At 39.1% G+C, this 25,102-nt stretch overlaps 1 protein-coding gene across 41 annotated transcripts in view; it reads right to left on the bottom strand.

Annotated features, from left to right (window-relative positions):
• Pbrm1 (polybromo 1) overlaps positions 1–25,102 on the bottom strand; it is a 93,625-nt gene that overhangs the window by 9,955 nt on the left and 58,568 nt on the right. For 12 of the 41 annotated variants that reach the window (XM_052190010.1, XM_052190018.1, XM_052190028.1 and 9 more), the window contains 9 exons: positions 22,529–22,714; positions 20,468–20,625; positions 19,677–19,940; positions 17,108–17,253; positions 15,020–15,177; positions 5,932–6,115; positions 5,123–5,333; positions 4,093–4,309; positions 789–953 (listed from right to left, as the gene is read on the bottom strand). In XM_052190010.1, coding sequence (XP_052045970.1) covers positions 789–953; positions 4,093–4,309; positions 5,123–5,333; positions 5,932–6,115; positions 15,020–15,177; positions 17,108–17,253; positions 19,677–19,940; positions 20,468–20,625; positions 22,529–22,714 — 1,689 coding nt within the window. The remainder of the gene's footprint in view (positions 1–788; positions 954–4,092; positions 4,310–5,122; positions 5,334–5,931; positions 6,116–15,019; positions 15,178–17,107; positions 17,254–19,676; positions 19,941–20,467; positions 20,626–22,528; positions 22,715–25,102) is intronic. The other 29 variants (XM_052190032.1, XM_052190041.1, XM_052190034.1 and 26 more) reach the window with 6 other exon arrangements.

Raw genomic sequence — 25,102 nt, 5'->3', positions numbered from 1 at the left:
GTGGAGACTTAACAAAGGAAGGGCCTGAGACGTGGTCCACAGGCTTTTCCTGGAGACGTGTCAGACAGATTTCAATTCAACAGTAGTCAAATTTGCTAGGGCTACCAGAACCAGAGACAACACACACAAGCAAACCACATTCATCATTTCTTTTTCCTTTTCTTTCTTTCATCTTATTCATTTATTTAAATATGTGACTGGGATACTAACAGAAAATGCAGTTTAATGTAATTAAATAGAAAAGCATTACAGAGTGGGCACAATGAATTGAACAAGGACTTCCCCCTATTTAGCAGTCATGCACATTGGTGACCAAGAAAGGATTTAATAATTCACTGTCAAAAATCCTTTTAAGTGGTCAGTCTTTTAAGGATGGCTGCAGCAGAATAGGGCAAACTGAACTGGCATGAGAAAAGAGAGTCAATACCACCTAACGACTGCTGTTATATTTTCCTTGGAGTTCCTCAGAAGAGAACTCAAGGTCTACTTATATTTCTGCTGTAGTGCTTTATCAAAGAGCAGTCTGGAGTAAGAACACTGCCAGACCATGCCCACAGCAAGGGAAGAGCTGCTACCTACCAATTGCCAGGGTCAGGCCTAGGGCCCACTTTTGGGATAGAGAAGAGGCATTGCCTGTATGGGAAAAGCAATACAGGACAACATGGATGACTTCAAACTTGGAATCTGTCATGAGAAAAGGCTACAGACTGTGGCCTACTCCTTTTGGAGAAAAAAAAATGAAGGAATTTCTTAAAGTGGAAAAAAATGGTCTTAGCTCCTGTTTTTACCTGCAACAGGTGTCAACTGCTGATTGAGCATCCCCATTGGTGTTGGTGGTGGCACCACCCCCATGAGAGCCCCCACAGGGGTGCCTGCTCGGGGAGAAGCACTCGGCTGCTGTTGCTGTGCTGCTCGCTCTCTCTCCTGCTGCTCAGCAACTTTAGCTGCCCGCTCTGTAAAGGCATTTCACATTTTCAATTCTGTTTTTAACCCAGGAATTCAAAATACCATCCATTGCATTCAACAGGACTAGTAAAAACACAGGCAACAGTTCTGTCTCAATGGAAGGAACGGTAGATGACTAGTCTCAACACAGGAGTCGGGCCGATTTCACTTGGTAACCTAGAATTCAGCTTTCCTATCCCATCTTGAGAACTGGTCTGCAAAGATTTCAAGAATGTTAAGACTGCAACACACATTCAGAAAGCACAGATTTTATCGAAACACATCACCAGGTAACCAACGTGGTTAATCTCACGAGGCACTCTGAAGATGAGAAGCGCTACCATCATTCTAGTATTAATAGCATTACAGATTATAATTTCAACATGAAGCAATTCCATGGCCCATTATAATTTTTGGAATAATTGTACTTACTCTAATTTTCTGATTCCTTGTATCCAATTTTACTAAAATTTGAGGACTCATCATTAATATCACAAGTTTAGCAGCTGAAGAAAATTAACTCTGTAAGGGAAAAGTCGCTTACTGCCTCTACCTTAAGACTTTAGGGAAAGAAACAGCCAGTTTCTACATTCTAATGAAGCAAAGAAAGAGGTCATGATTAACTAACTCCGAGGGAGGAAAATACATGATTAGCTACACTACAGTCATCAGAAGAGGGGAACTAATACATACATGTATATAGCAATGGACAATATTCTGAAAAAAACCAGGTTCCCTGAAGCTGAGTACAAAACCGTCCATGAATCCTAAATCAGCAAGAATTCCAGCACCTACTATTAGTGCACTTGAAATGCAAGAGGAACACTTCTGGAACCTCTCGCTATTAACCGATAGCTTCCTTACTTCCTTAGACTACACTGCACCTCTAGAGCCAGCACCCTGAACAGTTATGCTCTCAGCACACCGGACCTTCTGTGAGGGCATATTCCCAAAGCTTCCACCATACATGGCTTATTCAGCTTCATATTCTAAGCAGGGAAGTCCTTCCCACTCTTCAGATGGGCACACAGAAGCTGGGACACAGCAGTGACTTGTCCAAGAATACAGAAGAAACAGCAACTCATGGCCCCGACGCCTGGTGTCACACTTCACCTTCCACAGTTCTCTCTCCAACATGGAATTCAAAGACTACAACTATTTAGGGAAAACAGTTTGAGGTACATGGTTTAAAGAGACTCAAGAAGCAACAGCTCCACTCCTTTATGGTAAGCATGTGAAAATGGTGTAAGTCAGAGCTCCTGAAGCTGTGATGAAGTTGCTTGTAGACACTTAGCATCACTCACCAGGATGTCTCAGCCTGATACCTTCTGCAGTGAGTATGAGAAGCAAACCCATTCTAACAACCTATTCTCTAGTAGTTAAAAAAACAAAAACAAAAAACTATCTGTGATCTTGATACCCCATTAGTAAATGCTAGTTTTTTTCATTACACAAATGAAACAATAAACTGGAGGGGAAAAAAGAAAAATTAAAGTTGAAAAAACAGAAAAGCTCAGGCGTGTGGATAAAATATTAGTTCTTCCCGAAAGAAGCTGAACTAGGCTGCTTTGGAATTCAGAATTACTAAAACAACGCCAGCCAAACTCCCAACTTTGTGTTTTGAATTCAGTAGGAAGAAACACCCAAAGTTCAGAGTTTGAATTTCAGGCTACTGAAACAAATAACTCACCTCTCACTAGGTTCTTTCTAATTTCAAGACACCCCATGAAATGAAAGAATTTTACAAATATCATCTCTTCTTCCCTCAGCCATGCTCCAGATTTTCTGCCTTCAGATGATCTCTAGATCTCTGTCCTATCTGTACCCTACAGAACCCGCAGCACAGTTCTAGCGCTGTTTGATGTGAGACAGGCTTACACTGCTAGCAAGCCTCGTGGAGTACAGCCCTCCAACTTAGCAGTACGTTTGGTCCTAACCTGCAGTAAGCCCTGAAATATCAATACCTCAGAGTTGTAGGTTCTTATGGGGTTTCTCAAAGAATGTTCTAGTGTTATTAATAGAAGCCACATAAATACCTAGTCAATTTTCAGAAAATGCCAGATAATAAAAAACAAGTTCTTTACTCTAGGTCTAGTGACTTTAACTTAGAACTATGCCCAGAGTTTGAAAGGCTTCTGAAACTGGTTTTGACACAAAATATTTCTTGGCTGAGCATCTTGTAGGATTAGGCTTCAGCAGAAAATCCTTAAGGAAGCCTGTCAGACAATTTTATAATAAATAGTAACAAATGAAAGGAATATAAGTTTTTTATAAAAGAGTTACTTTGGAGACTTCATAAGCTTCAATAAAAGGAGCAGCCTTTGTAATGTATGCTTGCTGGAAAATAATGGATTTGGACTTAGTCAAGTTAGAGAGGAAGACTATATTGGAAAAATTATCTAACATACAAAATTTGATATGGAAAAACTACAACTCAAAATATTGCCTAATGTAATGCTTACTCTCACTTATTATTAAAGCCATATCCAATATTAACTAGAACAACAAAAAACCCAAACCAAAAATCTCTAAGGAATTGTTTACAACTATGTACCACTAAATCTTTGAGTAAAGTAGCTCATGGGTCAAAGTGATCTAATCATAGAGTAAAGAGAAAATGAAGGCATCAGAGCTTTGTCAAAGTCATCCAAGTATCCTAAGAGCAGGTATGAACACAGACACAGTACACAGGCCAGAGTTGGCCTAGGAAACCAGGCACACCACACCTCCGGCTAGAGTTTAACTTACAGATTTGGCTTATCAAGAGCCATATAGAAGGTCACTTATTCTAAAAGGCCACATTCAGGTGAATTTTAATCAAAATTATAGTTAATATTATTGAACAATCATTCCCCAGCTCAACATGTGTGTGCCTACAGAGATAAATGAAATAAAAATCATGCAATTTTTAACAGCAACATATTTTTGTTTGAGAAATTTGCCAGGAGGGGCAATGCCACAAGAATTTGGAGCCAAGTCGGAGGCAGCCCTCCATGGACTGCATCTCCTGCCAGCTAGGACAGGTCCAAACAGCAGACTCACGTGCATGTGGTAAGGACGACGGAGGACAGCCTGTATATGTGTGTGCATTCCTGGAAACACCCCTTGCTTACAAAGTGGAGACATTTGTGCCTAGTCCTTATTTACCTTCATATTCTGCTTTTTTGGCTGTTTCAAGGTTTCTCCATTCTGTCCCCACAAGTCTGCTGAGCTCCCCAAAAGAGTAGTCTGGGTGCTGGGCCTTAATCACAGCTCTCATTTCACTGCTGAACAAAATGTAGCCACTCATGTTGATTTTCCGTTTAGAACCATCCTTCTTTGCACTGCCTTTGGCAGACTTTGGGGTAGACTGTAAGACAGAAAGCTATTATATAAGGTATCAGAAAATTGCACTGTTATCTACAGTTTCTGGAAGCCAGACACATATGATGCAATAATGTTTTATAGACATACTCAGTTTGTAGCTGACATTTTCTTAGCCAAAATATACCTCTTCCTTGCCTTGTACAAAATAAATGAAAATTTCACTGAATTCCATGAGTATAGTCTACAATGATGACCTCACAATTAAGTCTCAAGAAAATTCTGAATGAGGAAAATAAATATAAGAGGTATCACCTCAACCAAAAGGTGAAGTCCTAAAGAAGGGGAAGTTAAAAAGATACAACAGACATCCAGGTGTGGCAGAATCCATCAATAATCCTATCACTCAGGAGGCTGAAGATCTTGTGTGTGGGCACTGAAAGCTAAGGTCATAAAACCATTCCTTATTGCTTCTCATCTACAAGGCAAGAGTCTTCCAAACTCCTATTAAACCATCACTATGAAATTTAAAAGAAATTATTATTGGCTTAATGATATAAGTATAATTTTTGCCAATTAAAAATAAATTAGTAAATAAAGTCTCTGCAAAACAAAGACAAAACAAAACACTATTTTCCTTTGTGTGGATTTCTAGGCAAAACTTCACACATGAAGTGTGTGTAGTGTGGACCTGCACTCCCAGTGCTTGTTTGGGAAATGGAGGCAAGAGGACTAAGAGCCCACCTTAACACACAAGATGTCTCAAGCCAGCCTAGGTTGACTGACATCTCAAACAAAAAAATGTCTCCTACTGTGGTCTGAGCCTGCAAAAGACTAGAACTGAGAAGGCAAGTCATGGGGCATCTCAGCATACCTGTGGGGGTGTGTAGGGCATGAGGTCCAGCTCAGTGGCCAGGGGTGTCTGAAGCTGAGGGAGAGATGGAGGTTCAATGACTTCACTATCCTCTTCTCCCATCTCTTCAATATCATCATCTCCACCTTCTAACTCAGCAAATTTAGCTTCTAGCAATTGTATCTTCTTTTCTAACAAAGGTGAGGGTTCCTTCTGAGGAATAATTGGTTTCCTGAAAAACAGTGACAAAACAATTAAGTAAAAAGTTGCCAGCTACTTCCAGGACTGGTCAGAGAGCACACCTGAAAACATTTACAAAACACATTTTACAACCTGCCACAAACACTCTATATGGCCAACAAATGGGTATTTGTGATGTCACTTCTACTTATTAACAATTCTGATCAATTCTCACAGAGGTGCTGGTCAGGTCTAGTGGACTATATGTTAAAAAGGAGTTGTCATAATGAAACTGAAACAAATCTTCCCACAGAGAGGCTGCCAACAGAACCAAGTATGTCTGTTTTCATTCTACAACTGCTGGTATCTAAGTCAAGGTGCTATTAAAACAACTGCTAACTTCTTTTTAATTCAATACTTTCTTTTTCTCTCTGTAACAAAACAAAACAAACAAAAGATGCTGACTAAAACTTTATACTATCTCCTGCCTCAGCCTCCCAAGTATAGGAATTACCCTATCTTACTAAATTGATATTTCCTATTGGAATTATATGATAGTTCAAGAGCTAATCAAACAACTCAGAACACTGGGTTACATGACTGGTCAGTTAGCCCAAGTGCCCTTTCTTCTTTACTTTTACAAGCTTTACCTGAAGTAGTAAATTTCATCATCTACAACTTTAGCAGAGAGTGAAAATCTCTTCAACCCCTTGAACTTCTTCATCTGCTTGTCACTTTCGTTATAGCGGCTCTCACAAAGCAGAATGTCATTTTCTGGTATTTCAGTTGGCCTGCAGGAGAGGAAGTCCTTGAATGACAACACAGCACATTTCCCTGAAAGAGTAAGAGATAAAGCAGTTAACTCTGGTCATGTTAACAATCTGGAACTAGCCAAATAGGCTAGGCTGGCAGCGTGAGCCCCTGGGTTCTGTCTCTCCTTCTCCAGTGTTGGTATTACAAGTGTGTACCACCAAACTTGGCTTTTTAAAATGTGATTCTGGAGACTGAACATGCAAGACAAATCCTTTACCAGCAGAACTCTCGCCCCAGTCCCAAATCTTATATTATTATATTTTAATTCACAGTTAAGTAAGAGTAATAGAGAAGGGGCTAGAGAGATGGCTCAGAAGTTAAGAGTATATATTACTTTTACAGAGAATTCAAATCCAGTTCTTAGCACTGACACTAGGTGGCTCACAACTGCCTGTGGCTCCAGTTTACAGGGATATTCTCTCCTGGATCCAACAACATCTGCACTCCTGCATGCACATACCCGCCCATATATACATAATTAAAAATAAAAAAAACAAGCAAAATCACACCAACCAAACAACAATACCACCACCCATGTAATAATGAATGCTAAAGGTACTGGTCATCTAGCATGCATAAAACCCTGGGTTCATGGGCTGGCAAGGTGGATGAATCAGTGGCTAAAAGGTGTCTGCCTACAAGCTTGACAAGGAGTTCAGTTCCTGGGACCTACATGGCAGAAGGAAAACTAAGTTTCACAAGTTGTCCTATTCTCCACACATATGCTATGGTACAGACTCCCATATAGACAGAGAGACAGACAGATGCACCCACACATGCGCCCAAGGGGGAGAGTGGGGAGCGAGCAAGCCCGAGGTTCAATCTGAAAATATAAAAAAGAACATTAAGAACCCTTATTTTTGCTGTTTGGTATTGGACATACTAGAAATGCTCATGGCCAACAACTTATTAAATATGTACATTCAAAACAGGTCAGAGACACTTCAGAAGTTCAGAAGTGCTCTCACTGCCTTAGAAATTAACTAATTAATTAGTAGCTATTAACTCACTCAACAGACTTTTAGTTAGGGATAGCCATTCTTTATGCTTAGAGAAGGAAAAATGGAGATGCGAAAATGGTAAAAGTTCTCTCCACAGTTAAGGAGTCAAATTGTTGGAGACGGGTGTGGCTGGCTAAGTGCTAGCCTAGTGCTTACGACCAACCTTTGTTAACATGTACCATAGCCCCAGCACTGCAGAGGTGGAGGCAGGAGGATTAAAGTTCAAGGCCATTCTCAGACACATATTGGGTTCTAGGCCACCCTGGGCAATATGAAATCCCCATTTCAAAACAAAAACCAAGTGACTGGTAGCCCTGAAAAAAATGTGGTGTCTCTGTGCTGGGCCCCTAAACACTGGTAAAAGATAGCCTTGATTTCATTTAATAATACAATTTTTCTTTATAAGCCATTACATTTGGGAGCTGAAGCAATAGCTCAGCAGTTCACTGGCTGCTCTTCAAATGGGCCAGGATTTAATTCCTAGAATGCACACAGCAGCTCACAACTCTCTAACTCAAGTTTCAGAGCATCTGATGGTGCCCTCTTTTGGCCTCCAAGGTATCAGGCATATGCCATACACAAGCCACAGATAGACATGTGGATTTGCCCATACACATAAAAAAGATCTTGATAGATCAATTTAGGGAGAAGGGACATATTTAAAATAGTGAGTTCTTACTTTATAAAAGGTCATTTTTATTTATTTGGGTCATAAACATTTTATTTATATACTTTTAAACTTACCAATATATTTTGTTCAGCTCCATATATCCACATATCAACATTTATTGTATAATAAAGATAAATATATTCATCACTTTTTTATATAGTTCATATTTATAATATACATAACTTAATCTAGACTAGCCCCATCTTAATGCTTAAGAATTACATGTGGCTAGTGGCTACTGTAATGGATAAATTATAACAGGTGTGAGGTAAAAGAAAAACTTCTCACAGAAAACAAGATTAAAATTTATGTAACCATGAGAAATTAAGATTTAATACACAGAAGAAAAAATAGCATATGCAAATTGGGCCTCAGCCAAATAATTTCCTCTTATCAAAAGAAAATAAAAATGTAAGTCCTCCTCTGAGAGGAAGTAGTTATGACCCATGTAACTGGCAAAGGATTTGTTTTCACAATATACAAACTATTCATACAAGTCAACAAGAAAAACAATGAAGAAAAAGCTTCCGATTGTTGACAGTGTCTGTCTCTTCTAGAGTTCTCTGCTGGGCTTGCTTGTAGGGGATTAGGTATCAGCTTCCTCTGGTATGCTAAATCATATTAAGTTCTTATTCTCTTTGGTTTTTTTTTTGTTGTTTTTTTGTATTTGGTTTTTTTTTGAGACAGGGTTTCTCTGTGTAGCCCTAGCTGTCCTGGAATTCACTCTGTAGACCAGGCTGGCCTCAAACTCAGAAATCGGCCTACCTCTGCCTCCCAGAGTGCTGGGATTACACGAGTGTGCCACCACTGCCTGGTTTTTTGTTATTCTTCTATTACCTTTTTGATCTTATGATTTCATACATTTCTTGATCCTTTTAAAAGTCAGTAGATATACATACTTACATGTTTATAATATAGTATATAAGTATACAATATTATAGTAGCCTCAATAAAATATTAAGTTCTTTGAGAGCTTACAGGCATTATTTACCACTAAAATTTCTTATAGTTGTGTGTGTGTGTGTGTGTATGTGTGTGTAGGTGTCTTTTATTTTTGCTTCATAATTAATTAATGAACTACGAGACAGTCTTGTGGTGCAGTCTGGCTGACCTGGAACTTGCAGTGATCCTCAGGCTCTACCATCTATGTGCTGGGATTTCAGACAAACACCACCATAGTCACAAAACAAAACAAACCAAAAAACCCCCTACCCAATAGTTATTGTTTTATTGCACACAGTGAACATCAACTCTGTGTCTAGGAAGGAATCAAACCACATAAACTAACGCAATGTTTAGTTAACATGGCCCTTCTCTCTTCAGAATTCCTAAGAAGAAAGGGGGAAAATGTAATGCTAGCTTTCTTCCTTCTCGAAGACCAGGTTGGAAAAACCTTGGACACCCATACTAGTCCAGTCCACAGCTGTTCAAATCATTCAATCCTGCTCTTCCCCTGCAGGGCCCCAACAAGCGCTTTCTCTTCACTCTTCAGCTGCAGCACCATGGCTATTCTTAGTTTTTGTCTTTGGCCTTCTCTGGTGTGGGCTGTTCAGTCTGCTTCTTTTGGCATTTGACATTTTGCTTACTGAGGACCTGTTTCTGGCCTAATGCCTTCAGGAAGCCAATTGGCTGCTTGCATATAATCTGAGCATATGGAACTGGTTACAGGTCAGGAAAGTATCCCTCAGCCCCTAAGGGGTGCCCCAGAGCTTTCCAGAAGAGGGAGGCTAAGAATGGACAAACCCCACAGGGTTCTAAACCTGTATTTCCGGCAGGTGGGGAGGGGACCTGGGCAGTAATCCCATGATAGGTCTCCACTGAGGCAAAAAGGAAGTGATGTAGGAGACCAGCTCTTGGATTTTCTCTGTATGATTTAAAAACAAACAAGCATTAACCTAGAAAACTGGAATACCCAAAATATAATCTACACATCAAATGAGGTACAAGAAGAACGGAGGAGTGGCCCCTTGTTCTGGAAAGACTCAGTGAAGCAGTATAGGGCAAAACCAGAACAGGGAAGTGGGAAGGGTTGGGTGGGAAAACAGGGGGAGGGAAGGGGGCTGATGGGACTTTCGGGGAGTAGGGGTCTAGAAAAGGGGAAATCACTTGAAATGTAAATAAAAAATATATCGACTAAAACAAACAAACAAGCAAGGAAACAAACAAACAAGCAAGCAAACAAAAAACCCTGGCCCTTTTCCTTTCAAAAATTTAAAGCATTTATTCTTGAATTATTTATTTTTCTTGCTTTACTGTTAAAACTGATAAAGCATTAAATAAGTTTATGAAGAAGGAAACAACCTATAGTAATATTAAGAATGTAATGTTCAGGCCCCAGTCCTGAAATTATTATAATCTTAGTGGTCAACAGTAGAGGTACACTCTCTGGTAGGTATGCCCACGTTCATTCTCAAGCAAGCCCCCTGTGTCTATTGGATCACTACCATTATTATTATTGGTGCCCTGGTTATCTTTGAACTCTATGCGCACGCCTGTAATCTCAGCACTCTGGGAGGCGGAGGCAGGCGGATTTCTGAGTTGGAGGCCAGCCTGGTCTACAGAGTGAGTTCCGGGACAGTCAGGCTATACAGAGAAACCCTGTCTCAAAAAAAAAAAAAAGAAAGAAAGAAAAAAAAAAAGAGTGCTTACTGCTCTTCCAGAAGACCAAGTTCAATACCTAGTACCCACAATACCTCCAGTTTCCTTTAACTCCAGGTCCAGTGTCCTCTTTGGGCCTCTGTGGGAACACATGCATAAACTAACAGACACACACATCATATATTTTAAAATTATTTCATTTATTTAGTGTGTATGTACATGTCATGACACACATGTAGAGGCACATGTATGTCAGAGAATAACTTGCGACTCCCTCTTTCCATCACCCAGGACAGAGGAATAGAATTCAGATTACCTACTCAGACATCTCATCTGACTTGAATCAACATTTTTTTTTTAACTCAAGGCCAAAGGTTCACAACCATATAATGTTTAATTATTAAAATGTGGCTGAAACCCGACAGGTGACTTTGTTTTTTTGTTTTTTTTTAAATGATGTATAGATCTGATTTTTTTGTTGTTTTGTTTTGTTTTGTTTTTTGGAGACAGGGTTTCTCTTGTGTAGCCCTGGCTGTCCTGGAACTCACTCTGTAGACCAGGCTGGCCTCGAACTCAGAAATCCGCCTGCCTCTGCCTCCCAAGTGCTGGGATTACAAGCATGCGCCACCACTGCCCGGCGACAGGTGGCTTTGTAACTTAGCTTCAACCTGCCCTCCCTTAAAAGAAAAGATTATCTGTATTTTGCTTGCTTATATGTCTGTGGCATTACATGCATGCCTGGTGCCCATGGAAGCCAGACAAGGATGTTGAACGGCCTGAAACTGGAGTCACTGACAGTTGTGAACTGCCATGTGGATGCTGGAAATTAAAAAACAGGGAGTGCTCTTTACTGTGGAGCCATCACGCCAGCTCTCCCCACCCCCCAAAGTTTTGAAAATGACAGCCTGGGTCCCTGGTACGAAGTCTCTGGTGCCAAGGGCAGAGTGGAGTGGAGCATTTCCCTTCCCTCCTAACTCCCTACATATATTGTAGCTGACTGCTTGACTTGTGGGAAGCTTCCTGAAGGATGAGCCTTGCAAAGAATGTGCCTGTTTGTCAAATAAGGAATTCTCTCAGAAAAAAGACATGATTATACTTCAAAAAAAAAAAAAGTCCATTTAGGCTACTACTATAGAAATACTACTGTGGACTGGGCAATTTCTAAAGAACAGAAAAATTTCCAGTTCTAGGAGATAGGAAGTCCAACATAAAGGTGGCAGTATTTGATAAGCTCCTGTTTACTTCAGAGGAAAGTTCTAGGTGCCTGATGCATGATGGCTAACAGAAGCACAAAGATGGAAAGAGAGTAAACCAATTCGTTTGCTCCCTGCCTGAAGAGTATCTGTCTACTCGGTGCATGGCTCTGAGGACCTCAGCATCTCCCCCAAGATCCCACTGGCATTAAGTTTTGACCTATGAATCCTGGAGGAACACATACATTGAAACCATAGCACATTAAAAGACAAATTAATCATGTATTGTCAGTTGGGGCACAAATATCAAATGACACACATTTAAAATATGGGATTCCCTGGGATGCTTTGGGAAATGTTCTGCTTCTCTGCATCCTGGGGATGGAACCCAGGGCTTTATGTAAATGTTCTACTGCTGCATGTCCAGCCCAAAATAAGGGATGTAAATTTCTAGCTTAGTTATTGTGGTGACATTAAAACTACATATTGAAACATGCCTTCTTCTAAATTACAAGTAGACTCTACAATCAAATGCTTAAATGTCATTTCTAGTAGCATTTCAAGGGCTGAAAGGAATATTATGGAGATAGATGCATATATGTATATGTACCAGTTTCATCTAAACCATGATCCAGTCTATATCGTGGAAACATAGATGGCTGTTGTTGCTCAGAATAGCTTCTCTACTTTTTTTCTTTTTGAATCAAGAACGAGTTTGGGGTGGTGGTGGTGATACCCCAGCAGTAAAAGCACTGGCTGCTGTCCTGCAGAGGACCCAGGTTTGACTCCCAGCACCTACATGATAGCTTACAACCATCTGTGACTACAGTTCCAGAAGATCCAATGCCCTTTTCTTGCCCCCTTGGGTAATAGATGTGGTACACAGATGTATGTGCAGGGAAAATATACATACACCTTAAAAATAAATAGTAAAAAGAAAATGAAGCTGGATATAACAACACATGATTTTAAACTCAGCACTTGGAGGCTGGGCCAGCAGATCTGAGTTTCAGGCTAGCCTGGTCTATATATCGAATTCCAGGCCACTCAGAGTTTCATTGTAAGACGCTGATTGTCTCTATTCGAAAAAGAGCCTGACAGGCTGGTGAGATGGCTCAGCAGTTAAGATCACTGACTGCTCTTCCAAACGTTCCGAGTTCAATCCTAGCAACCGCATGGTGGCTCACAGCCATCCGTAGTGAGATTTGACACCTTCTTCTGGTGTGTCTAAAGACAGCTACAGTGTACTCATATACAAAAAATAAAAATAAAAATAAAAAAAATCTTTGAGCCGGAGCTAGCAGGGCCAGAGCGAGCAGAAGTCCTGAGTTTAATTCCCAGCAACCACATGATAGCTCACAACCATCTGTGAATCTAGAGTGTACGCATATACATAAAATAAATAAATAAATCTTGAAAAGAAAAGAAAAAAGAAAAGAAAAGAAAACAAAAGAAAAAGAGCTTGAGCCAGGCAATTGGAAGGTAGATCTCTGTGAGTTTGAGGCTGGCTTGTTCTATTTAGTGAGTTCCAGGACAGTCATAACTATAACCATCCAAAACCAAAACCAAACATACTAAAAGCACTTGGACTTTTATGTCATAGTTATTTGTTTTCTAAGATTCTTTTGGTATCACTCAATACAGTTCCTGAAGCAATATATATTATTTTGTGATGAGCTATACTTCTTGAGTATTCTAAGGTCCAATAAATATAGTGCTAGAAGCAATGTGCTTTGGGTTCTAGTGAGGGGTCATGTTTTTCTACTGTTAAATAATAAAAGGTTAAAAAAAAAGTCATTTGAAACATTGTATAAAACCTAAAATTAAATAAAAATTAACCCAAGAAGTTTATAGCTGCCCTACCAACAGGAAACGTTAGCCTTGCCTTCATCATGCTTCCTGTTAACCTCTTTCCTGGGTTTACATTAGGCAGAATTTAAAAGGATATTTTCTACTACAGAAAGGCAAGAGTTTAATGATTTAAACATCATCGAATAAAGACTAATGTATGTTTGAATCTGCAAATTTTTCTTTGGTTGTGATCTATGGTGGCTTCTTTAAAACCATCAACAATCTGTGGGGACTGGATATAGCTATGCCAGTTAATGGTAGAGTATGCACCTAGCATATACACGGCTCTGGGTTCAATCTCTGACTTGGTGTGTTGGTGGGGGATCTACAAAACACCAACCACCAATGTAAAGCCTATAGCTAGTAATCTTTTAGGAGGCCATCTCATGGAATGTAGTGTGGCTGGTCTATGATCTAGTGGCTCTCAGGGCTTAGAAAAACATAATAGCTGGCAACATTGTTAGTATATGATGATGTGTACAATTAGATCTTAGAAATAGAATACTACCAAATATTTGGTAGATGACCAAAGAGAAACCAAGACATTATGTTGCAATCAAGATAATGAAATGATCAAGTTTAAGAATCTAACAGAGGGGGCTGGAGAGATGGCTCAGTGGTTAAGAGCACTGACTAATCTTCCGGAGGTTCTGAGTTCAAATCTCAGCAACCACATAGTGGCTCACAACTGTCTGTAATGAGATCTGATGCCCTGTTATGGTATGTCTGAAGCTAGTACTTACATATAGTAAATAAATAAATCTTAAAATAAAAGGGGTGGGTGGGTGGAGAGAGAGCTCAGTCTTTAAGAGCACTGACTGCTCTTCCAGAGGACCTGAGTTCAAATCCCAGCAACCACATGGTAGCTCACAACCATCTGTAATAAGATCCGATCCTTTCATCTGGTGTGTCTGAAGACAGATACAGTGTACTCATATAATAAAATAAGTAAATAATTCTTTTAAAATGTCTAACAGAAACTGAAAAATTAAGACTATTCTTCCTATTTCCTACTTTACTCTTACTACACTGTTCACGCAGCAGCCATGATGATTTGTACCTCACTTCACAGCTCTGTTCAACCCTGCTATGATTTCCTTTCCTTTCAAGCCCAATCACTGTCTACAAGATCTACTATGTCTGAGTATCCAGAAAATTGAAAGGCCTCATTCCTTGTGCCACATCTCCTCCCTTGCTCTAGCTATCCAACTCTTTTAGATTCCAAACAAGAACAGATAATCTAAGACAACTCTTTTGCTGCTCCAAGAAGATAGCCTCAAATTATTCTCTTTTGTATATTTTGAAACTTCTTCAAAGGTCCATTCATATGCCATCTATCAGTAAAATTTTGGCTGATCATGTGACCTTACCTCAACATTATTATCAATCTTCTTTGTTTTATTTTCACTTAAAATTCTAATTACCATCTGGTATTCTCTGTTATTTATTTACTGACTCCCCAACCTTCATCCCAATGTCTTTATGGAAGCAAAGACTTTTGATATTTTCATGTTGCTATAGGCCCACCACCCAGAAGCATGCCCGTGCCCTGCATAGCAGTCCTTAATCAAAGTTTTATAGAACAACTGTGATGAGAAAGCACAATACCTACCCAGAATACAACTCATGGGGCAGGTCTCTTCCAAATTACTCAGAAACACTTCTTTTTTATAAAACATTTTTGTGGGCTCATGTTCTGTTTCTTCTGGGTGAATGAAGATAGGGCCATAGAAATACGCAGCTCCATCTCGGACCCATACTTTTTCAATTCTTGGGGGTGGAAGAGATAGAGAAATTAAGTTATAATAATTTCAATTTTGAATGGTTATCTAATAAAAACCCCACTAACTAAAATGTCTATTTGTTTAAATGAGTGCTCTGCTGCACATACACCAGCATGTCAGTAGAGGGCGTCAGATCCTGTATAAATGTTTGTAAGCTACCATGTGGGTGCTGGGAATTGAAATCAGGACTTCTAGAAGAGCAGCCAGTGCTCTTAACCACTGGGCCATCTCTCTAGACCCCTAAAATGCAGCAGCATACAACATTTAGAGGAATTTCACAGACTCTCCTCACCCTTTAAGATACCTTTCAGAGAAGGACACTATGAAAAAAGAGAAGGGCATTTGGCCATTCTGGGAAAAAAAAAAACAACTTTAACATAGTATCAAGGTATTAAACTAGATCATTTTATTTAATTTCAGGTTTTCTTCATGATGAAAACAACTAAACATTTGTCACTGGATTTGTCAAAATAGAGGGTCACAGATCTTTGTGCAAGATACAGCACTAAAGCACTTTACCATTGGGATGCTGCCCTATTTATCAATTTAAAATCAATATAAAAATATTGATTATATATATATGGTCTTTTGAGAGACAGGGTTTTTTTTCTGTGTAGCCCTGGCTGTCCTGGAACTCACTCTGTAGACCAGGCTGGCCTCAAACTCAGAAATCTACCTGCCTCTGCCTCCCAAGTGCTGGGATTAAAGGCATGTGCCACCACCGTCTGGCTTTAAAATCAATATTATTGTCCCACATTTTCAGGGTTCCAGACATAAAGCAACATCTTCATTTCAGTGAATACTAAATCTAACCTTCCAGATTCCTAAACCAACTTACAGAAGTCATCCTTGAAGGCTCTATCCTTGAACTCCATATTGTATTTACTAAGAATGCTGTTAGCCTGTTCTCCTAAATACTACTGTGTGTAATTAGCCACACTAAAGAGGCCATCATTCTTGCTTGGCTTATCACAATAGCCTTCTAGCACATCTCATTGGATCCTTTACAGTCTCTTCTCAATAAGGAGAAAGCAGAGCAATCCTATTAAATCAGAAGTCAAATATTACTTCTCTGCATGAAATAATAACAAAGACACTTTTTAACTATTAAAGTTCAAGTGCCTGCATGGTTTCGGAAGCCTTACATGATTTGCATGTTTCCCATTACCCCTATCTACCACCTTTTACAGGGTTCACTCTGCTGGTAGTAAATCACAGGTTTAAAAGTGATGTACTCATCTCTCAGGCCTTTATGCTGGCTATTAATTCTACTTGGGATGCTTTCCTTGATATCCACAATTCTTACATTTCTTCATGGTAGCCCAACTGCCAGATTCATTGGGAAATGTATTCAAACCTTTCTCTCTGTTCTGAGCATTCTACAAGCTCCAATTTCAACAGTATGTATCAGGACCAAAAATACAACTTTATTTATCCAAGATGCCTGTTGTCTAATTTCCCATTTGAATAAAGCTCTTATTGAAGTAAGTTACCTTTCAATATTTTTTGTTGGGGAAGGGGTTTGAGACAGGATTTCTCTGTATAGCCCTGGCTGACCTGGAACTCACTCTATAGACCAGGCTGTCCTCAAACTCAGAAATCCACCTGCCTCTGCCTCCCAAGTGCTGGGAATAAAGGCGTGCACGACCACCCACCGCTCGGCTATCTTTCAGTCTTTAAGTGTTAGTTTTGGGACTGGCTCTGGTCTGGAACACTTGCTCTTCCTTCGTTAGCTTTGCAATTGCTGGGATTATACACATGTGTACACTCATCTACTTGCCATAGAAGTAGAAGCAGGAAAAATGTGGTATGAGGAAGCTTGAGAAATTGCTAGGGGAGGGACTTCTGTCTTCAATCTATGCATGTAGAATATTAGGTCTCAAATCTTAGACCCAACCTCATCTTCCCTAACTCACCTGCCCACTCGAGGGCGCACCAAGCCATGGGATTTGATGAAGACACAATCGCCAACCTTCAGCCACATATCATTGTACCGAAGCTGCTCAAAGTAGTGGCAACCTGGCTCACCATTGGACATCTCCACAGGAACATCTTCTTTTTCCTGTGGAGAGGAACTGGTAAATAAAAGCAGAAAACTAGCAAGAAGCATAAGAAACAACAACTATATGCAAGTTTTCATGAAAGTTGAGAAACCAAACATTGTTTAAATCAAACTCATAATCAGGTATTATATTCATTTCAAATTTATAATTTTCATAAACTGTTACTCTACAAAATTTTTATATTCCCCCTTCCTATTCCTATGGAATTGATCTATCAGAAAAAAGTACTGGAAAGAACTTATTAGCATTCATTTCAAAGTGGACAAATTCACAACATTCATACAGTATAAGGAACAAATTCGTTATAATAACCCTCTTTATTGTATTTAATATTACAGAATTTCTTGTTTCCCTTTGTGGTAATAGGGATAGATCCTAGGACTCTGTGCGCTAGACAAGTACTCATATCTCAAACCCTTTATTTTTAAACCTGGGTCTTAAAAAATTGGCCTTGAACTCATTCTATAGTTCAAGCAGGTTCTGAGCTTTTCTTGCTTCAATCTTCTAAAACCCCAAGATCATAAGTATGTGCCACCAGGATCAGCTTTTTCCAATTATAAAAATTAAGCTTATCTAATCTCTTCAATGACATAGCTTATTTACCTCCCAGTCTGGAAAGTAATACTCCTTTCTGATCCCTTCAAGATTCAGAAATATAACTTGCCTTTGTGATACTGAGCCTCTCTAGCTTCTGTCCTAATCTGATTAACTCTCTAGTGAGATTTCCCCCCCCCCCTCCCCAGGGAAAGTTACCATTAGCACAACAGAAATGAATGTAAGGACTAGTTTCTCACACCCCAGAAGCACAAAACAAACTCATCTCAGACTAAATCGGAAAGAGGAATGCTAGAGCAGATAAACTCCAGGACACATGATAGAGTGACAGGGTTGAGGCCCCAATGGAATGTCTGCCTGAAGCTTACTATTCATAGATCTTCCTACTTTCCTGCTCGGTCAGATGAAGACTGACTGGAGGTATTGGAGGCACTAGCAGAGCAGACCCACACTTTTGAAGAAAAGCAGAAAGGAGGAGAGACCAGGATAGAAGTCTTCCTCTTTTTCTAGATCTGTTCTACTAATCCTCTGTTCCAAAAAGGAACAGACTTTTTACCTACAACCCTTAGAGACAAAGGAAGGTTAAATACTAGCTTGGTACTTTCCCCTGGTTTCTGCTATACTGTTTCCATTTCTTAATGTTAACAACTGATATGTTTTGCATTTTTATTAATTCCATCATAGCAAGAAACAATATAGCTCTGTGATATAAACATGATGCATTCTGACTTTGACTAAATTACTAAATCTGTCACCTACTAGCTGCAGGTGATGTAGGGCAAATGACCTGATTTCTTGTGAGCCCCTCAGATGGGGTTGTTGGAAAGCATAAGTGATGTAGAATAATCCTTGTCCTTCTAAGTGACAATTTCCTTCTTTGAGCATGTTTTAAAATGGCGCAATCTCACTTATAAAAATAACATTTCCTCGGTCAGGCAGTAGAATAAATGTAGCCACATTTTTGATTCCAGCACTCAGGAAGTGGAGGCAGGCAGATCTCTATGAGTTCAAGGCCAGCCTGGTCTATATAGTAAGTTCTAGGACAGCCAAGGCTACACAGAGAAACTCTATCTTGAAAAACCAAACCAAGTCAGACCAGACCAAACCATTACCTCTATTTTTATATTGATAGTCATCCTTGAGATTGGAGTAGTCTTCTGTTGAATTTTGTGGGGTATGGAGTACAGTTTGCTCCAACTTTGCACAATGAACTAAGAAGGGTTTTTGTCTCTACACTATCAAGTAGTTTAAACAACTATTTTTTCGAGACAGGGTTTCTCTGTGTAGCGCTGGCTGTCCTAGAACTCACTCTGCAAACCAGGCTGGCCTCAAACTCAGATCCATCTGCCCCTAATACCTGGGATTAAAGGCATGTGCCACCATGCCCAGGTTAAACAAGTTTAATTATAGCAATCACACAAAAAGTTAAAAAGAATTACCTACTCAGTACTCACTGGTCTTCTCAATTTACTTTATGTTTATGAGCCTTTTGCCTGCATGTGTTTCTGTGTACCAAGTGTGTGCCTAGTGCCTGCAGAAGTCAGATTGCCTGGAACTAGAGTTACAGTTAAGTTCCATGTGTGTGCGGCAATCAAAGCTGGGACCGCTGGAAAAGCAGCCAGTGCTGCTAAACCATTTCTTTATCCTCCACCCTCAATTTACTTTTAAATACCACTTTAAATTTATTCTTTTTCTTTTCCCTTAGGTTCTTCTACTTTGTTTGATTAAGGTTTTATACCCTCAATCTTGTTTTTTCTCTTTCTTTCTTTCTTTTTTTTTTTTTTTTGAGTTTGAATACATTAATTTACTTTCTGGAATAGATATTTTAAGGTTAAAATTCTTTTCTAGGTGGCTACTACCCACATACCTTTTCCAAGTTAAAACTGTCTTCAGCTCGACTGTCATCGGAGTTGTCTGCATTCTTCTCATCATCCCCTTTATCTGCATTTGCAAATACAGAGGCCACTCGAACCACAGGCAAGGGCACATCTCGAGGGACAAACCTGACTGAACTGATGGGCATGGTCCACAGTTTAATTTTCTTAAAAGATTTGGTTTTGGCAGAATACCTTGATTCACAGACAAAAACATCCTCATCTCGAAAGTTTTCTGGACATAATTTAAAGTATTCCTGTGATAGGAATAATAATACAAATAAGTAAATTTTTTTGAAAATTAACTCAAAAATAAAAAACAAATGTTAATCAACCTAACGTTGTACTATAAAAACTTTCTGACAATAAAAAGTAAATGGTCAGATAAGTAGGGCTATATTCTCTTTATAAGTTTTATTTATTTTGTCAACTGACCTTTGAAAATATATTACTTTCTATAGTTAAAATGTTTTAAAGCTTTGTATGGTGCATATATGACAGATAATATATTATCCAAAAGTAAAGCTGGTATTTGGTAATGAATAGCTTGCAGAAAACATCATCCTTGGAAATTAGTCCAGCAACATAAAAATGTTAATATATTTGTATATAGATAACCTACACACAGCAAATGGTCTCTCATAAGTAAATTCATATTAATTTCTTATATATAGACACAGAATAAAGATGTCTGAAACACTTTCTAATTTTGTAAATACAGATTTTTGTATTTTTAAATTGTATTTCCAGAGAATGATGTCATTGGAATGAATGAGTTTCTTACCTTGACAAACATGACCACACATTTGCCTAGAATTTTACTAACAGGAACTTTATTATAATAGTCACTCTTAAAAACTTCTTTTTCTAGAAATTTTCGTGTAGCCAAATGGAATGTTTCATTTGGCCGATAAAACCAACAGCCGTACAACCATTTTTCACCTCAAAAACAGAGAAAGAAAAAAAAATATTAACAAATCACATATTCTTTGCCAAACTAGAAGTATTTTAGCAAGCCATTATGCCAAGGCTTAACTAATGGTTTTAGATGAAATTTTCTTTTCTTTGCTTTTTTTTAAAGATTTATTTATTATATTTAAATACATTGTAACTGTCTTCAGACACTCCAGAAGAGGGAGTCAGATCTCATTACGGATGGTTGTGAGCCACCGTGTGGTTGCTGGATTTGAACTCAGGACCTTCGGAAAAGCAGTCAGTGCTCTTGACTGCTGAGCCATCTCTCCAGCCCCCTAGATGAAATTTTCTTTATAGAACTATTTTAGAGGAAATAATGTTTTAAGAGAAAGAAGCCTAGAAAACGTCATTCCACCCTTCCAAGATGCAGCAGAGAGGAGGAGTCCAGCAGGCTGCTTGGATCGACACACTGCTTCAGCGAGCATGCAGGGACAGGGAAGGGCATCCTTAGTAAAGAGGTGACATAATGAATCCAAGCCTTCCACCTGATTGGCAGCTTTAAGCACTACACTGCCTACAACACACTCATACTGTTGTTGGCTTCATTCTTAATGTTTCAGAGGCAACTGCTTTTTTACCTTTTATTTAGTTTTCTGTTGAGGCAGGTTTTACTGTAGCCTAGACTGTTGGCAGGTATGTGCCGCAAAACCAGCCTACAGGTATTTTTTTTAAAGGAAGGCCTTTTTTACAATAAATTCTAAGCTTAGATACATATTTGTGACATTCATTGGAAAAAAAATTGCTAGATTAAAAAAATGAGTCTTTTACTCTTCTGAATCTTTGCCATCTTATACAGAGTTTGGCTCTAAGAATTACTGAATAATTGACTCTTTCTACCCATTAAGAAGTTACATTTCACCGGGCAGTGGTGGTGCATGCCTTTAATCCCAGCACTTGGGAGGCAGAGGCAGGTGGATTTCTGAGTTCGAGGCCAGCCTGGTCTACAGAGTGAGTTCCAGGACAGCCAGGGCTACACAGAGAAACCCTGTCTCGAAAAACCAAAAAAAAAAAAAAAAAAAGAAGTTACATTTCTGACTCAATTGTGACACTCACAGCCCAACAATGCTAGAGCCCATGTCTGCATATGACTGGGTGGTTAATTATATTTATTGATACACTGAACAGTAAACTTATTGATGTAACTATTGTTGAAAGGCTTAGATATGAACTAAAAATTTTTCTTCCTGATGATCAAGAAAAAAGAAATTTAGCCGGATGGTGGTGGCTCACGCCTTTAATCCCAGCCCTTGGGAGGCAGAGGCAGGCGGATTTCTGAGTTCTTTGAGGCCAGCCTGTTCTACAGAGTGAGTTCCAGGACAGCCAGGGCTACACAGAGAAACCCTGTCTCAAAAAAAAAAAAAAAAAAAAAAAGAAAGAAAGAAAGAAAGAAAGAAAAGAAAAGAAAAGAAAAGAAAAGAAAAGAAAAGAAAAGAAAAGAAAAAAAAAGAAATATACCCCCTAACACACTTTTTTAAGATTAAAAACAAGTGTACATGTGGGGCTGGAGAGATGGCTCAATGGTTAAAAGCACTGGCTATTCTTCCAGAGGTCCTGAGTTCAATTCCCAATAACCAAATGGTGGCTCACAACCATCTGTAATGCGACAGTGTACTTAATATAAAATAAATAATTCCTTAAAAACAAACAAAAACCCAATGTACATGTATGAGGGTTTTGCCTGCATGTATGTATGTGTATCATGTGTGTGCCATGTGAGGGCATCAGATCACCTGGAACTAAAGTTAGGGATGGTTGTGAGTCATGATGTAGGGACTGAGAACTGAAGCCAGGTCCTTGGCAAGAGCAGCAAGTGCTCTTAGCTACTAAGCCATCTTTCTAGCACCTGTCCTTCAATTTAAATCAAACTTACCAGCTGAATCCTCCCACAGTCTCTCAATACAGACTATATGTGGTTGAAGATTGGCCTCTGCAGGCTCAACATACACATAATCTCCGACGTGATACATGCTGTTCTTAAAGCTGCAGTCCTGGCTGTATGTGCGATGCAAGCCTGAGAGGCCTGTAGTACCTGAGGAATCTTCACTTTTTTCGGCTTCTTGGATTAAAAAATAAGTAAATAAAAGACACCCAGTAGAAGATTGTGGTTATCAGAAAAACATTCAAACAACACATCGCACTAATAATACTTTAAATCCCGGCTCTTCCCTCCCTCCCTCTCTTCCTTTTTGGAAACAAGGTCTCTCTACATAGCCCAAGCTAGCTTCAAACTTGGGGTCTTCTTGCATTAGTTGCTGGGACTGTAGAGATAAACCATCACAGCTGGCTACACTTAACTCTATGTGCAGCATTCAAAGAGAGGAATCAGGAAAATAGTACCATCAGCATACTCTCAATAGTCTTTACCTCAAACTGTATTTGGAATTTTGAGATGGGGGAGGACCTCACTAAGTTGTCCAGTTTTTGAATTCACAGGCTCAAATGCTCTAGTCCTGCCTCAGCCTCCCATTAGCTGGGTTTATATGTGTTCACCATTATAGCTAGCCTCAATATGGCCTTTCTGAATGAAAACAAACTGATATTAATTTAAGCAGCCATTGTACAGAACAAAACTAACCACCTTAATGGACACTTATACATTAATTTTCAAGAATTCAGAATATATCACATAACCCTATAGAAAATGTGATATATCTCTCTTCTATACTGATGTTTCTGACTTATTTCTTTTAAATTATTAACTGACTACATTAAATTTAGTGATTTTAGAAATATGTATAGCTTATAATGGTAAACCATGTATTTATAAAATACTATAAACCAAATTTAAACATTATCCATCTACAAATCCAATCCTACAGAAGATACTAGAAGGAAACTCCAACCCAAGGAAGCTAACTACACACAAGAAAAGACAGGAAAAAAATAATTCCACACCAGCAAAACGAGAAGGGAAATACACAGACACACACACAGACATACAGACACACACACACACACCTACCACCACCATCAAAATAGCAGGAATAATCATGGGTAATTAAAATATTTCAACATCAATGGACTCAATTTCCCCAATAAAGACACAGACTAACAGAATGGATGTGAAAACAGGATCCATCCTTCTGCTATGTACAAGAAACACACCTCAACATCTAAGATAGACATCACCTCAGAGTAAAGGGCTAGAAAAGATTTTACAAGCAAATAGATCAAAGAAGCAAGCAGGAGTAGCGATTCTAATATCTAACAAAATAGGCTTCGAACCAAAATTAATTAGAAGAGATGGGAAAGTCCACTTCATACTCACCAAAGAAAAAATTCACCAAGATGATGTTTCAATTCTGAACATCTATACCCCAAATGCAAAGGCACCCACATGTGTAAAGAAATATTATTAAAGCTTAAATCACACATCAAACCCCACACATTAATAGTGGGAGACTTCAACTCTCACTCTCACCAGTGGGCAGATTGTCCAGAAAGAAACTAAACAAAGGAAAAACCAAATAAATAAATAAACTCCCAAACCCAAACAAAACAAATAAACAACACCCCCCCAATTGAACTAACAAACTTATGACTCAAATGGACCTAATATATATCTACAGAACATTTTACCCAAACACAAAAGAATATACTTTCTTCTCAGCACCTAATGGAACCTTCTTCAAAATCAACCATATACTCAGTTACAAAGCAAGTCTCAACAGACACAATACAAAAATTGAAATAACCCTCTGTATCTTATCAGACCACCATTGATTAAAGTGGGACTTCAACAACAGGAAGCCTACAAACTCATGGAAACTGAACAACTCTCTACTGAATGACCCACCCCTAGGTCAAGGAGGAACTACAGAAGGAAAAGAAAGACTTCCTAGAATTCAATGACAATAAATGCATACCCAAACTTATGGGACACAATAAAAGCACAGGCAAGACTTCCAGTGGAGGAACTGGGACACCAACCCAGCCACACCACCTTAGACCTACAATCTGTCCTGCTACAAGATGTGCTGGGGTAAAGGTGGTGCTGAAATTATGGGAGTGGGTAACTTTCAAAAACTGGTCCATTGCCATGCCATTGAGACCCATGCCACATGAAGAAGCCCATCCCTGACACTGCCCAGAGGTCCAAGAGCCAGAGGCTGGATAGCTAGCCCAGAGACCCACAATAGAAGCTAACACAAATTGGAAGAAAAAAAAAAGGTAAATGAAATGATTCCTAATGATAGGAATAGATTGTAAAATCTATTCTATAGTCTATAGGCTTGAGAGAAAATAGACTAGCGCACTGGTTGGTGTCTAACCTAATTGTCATCAGAGAGGCTTAACCTAGCAACTGATAGAATAGCCACACATTAGGCAGAGCTTGGGGAATCCTGAGGAAGATGGGGGAAGGAAGGATTGTTGGAGCCAGTAGACAGAGGAGTCAAGACACTACATGAAACCACACAGAATCAACCATTCTGAGCCCATAGGG

Source organism: Apodemus sylvaticus, chromosome 8, assembly GCF_947179515.1.
Source record: "Apodemus sylvaticus chromosome 8, mApoSyl1.1, whole genome shotgun sequence".
Lineage (NCBI taxonomy): Eukaryota > Metazoa > Chordata > Mammalia > Rodentia > Muridae > Apodemus > Apodemus sylvaticus.
Note: the sequence above shows the minus strand (reverse complement) of the source record. Positions and strands in the feature narration are given on the sequence as shown.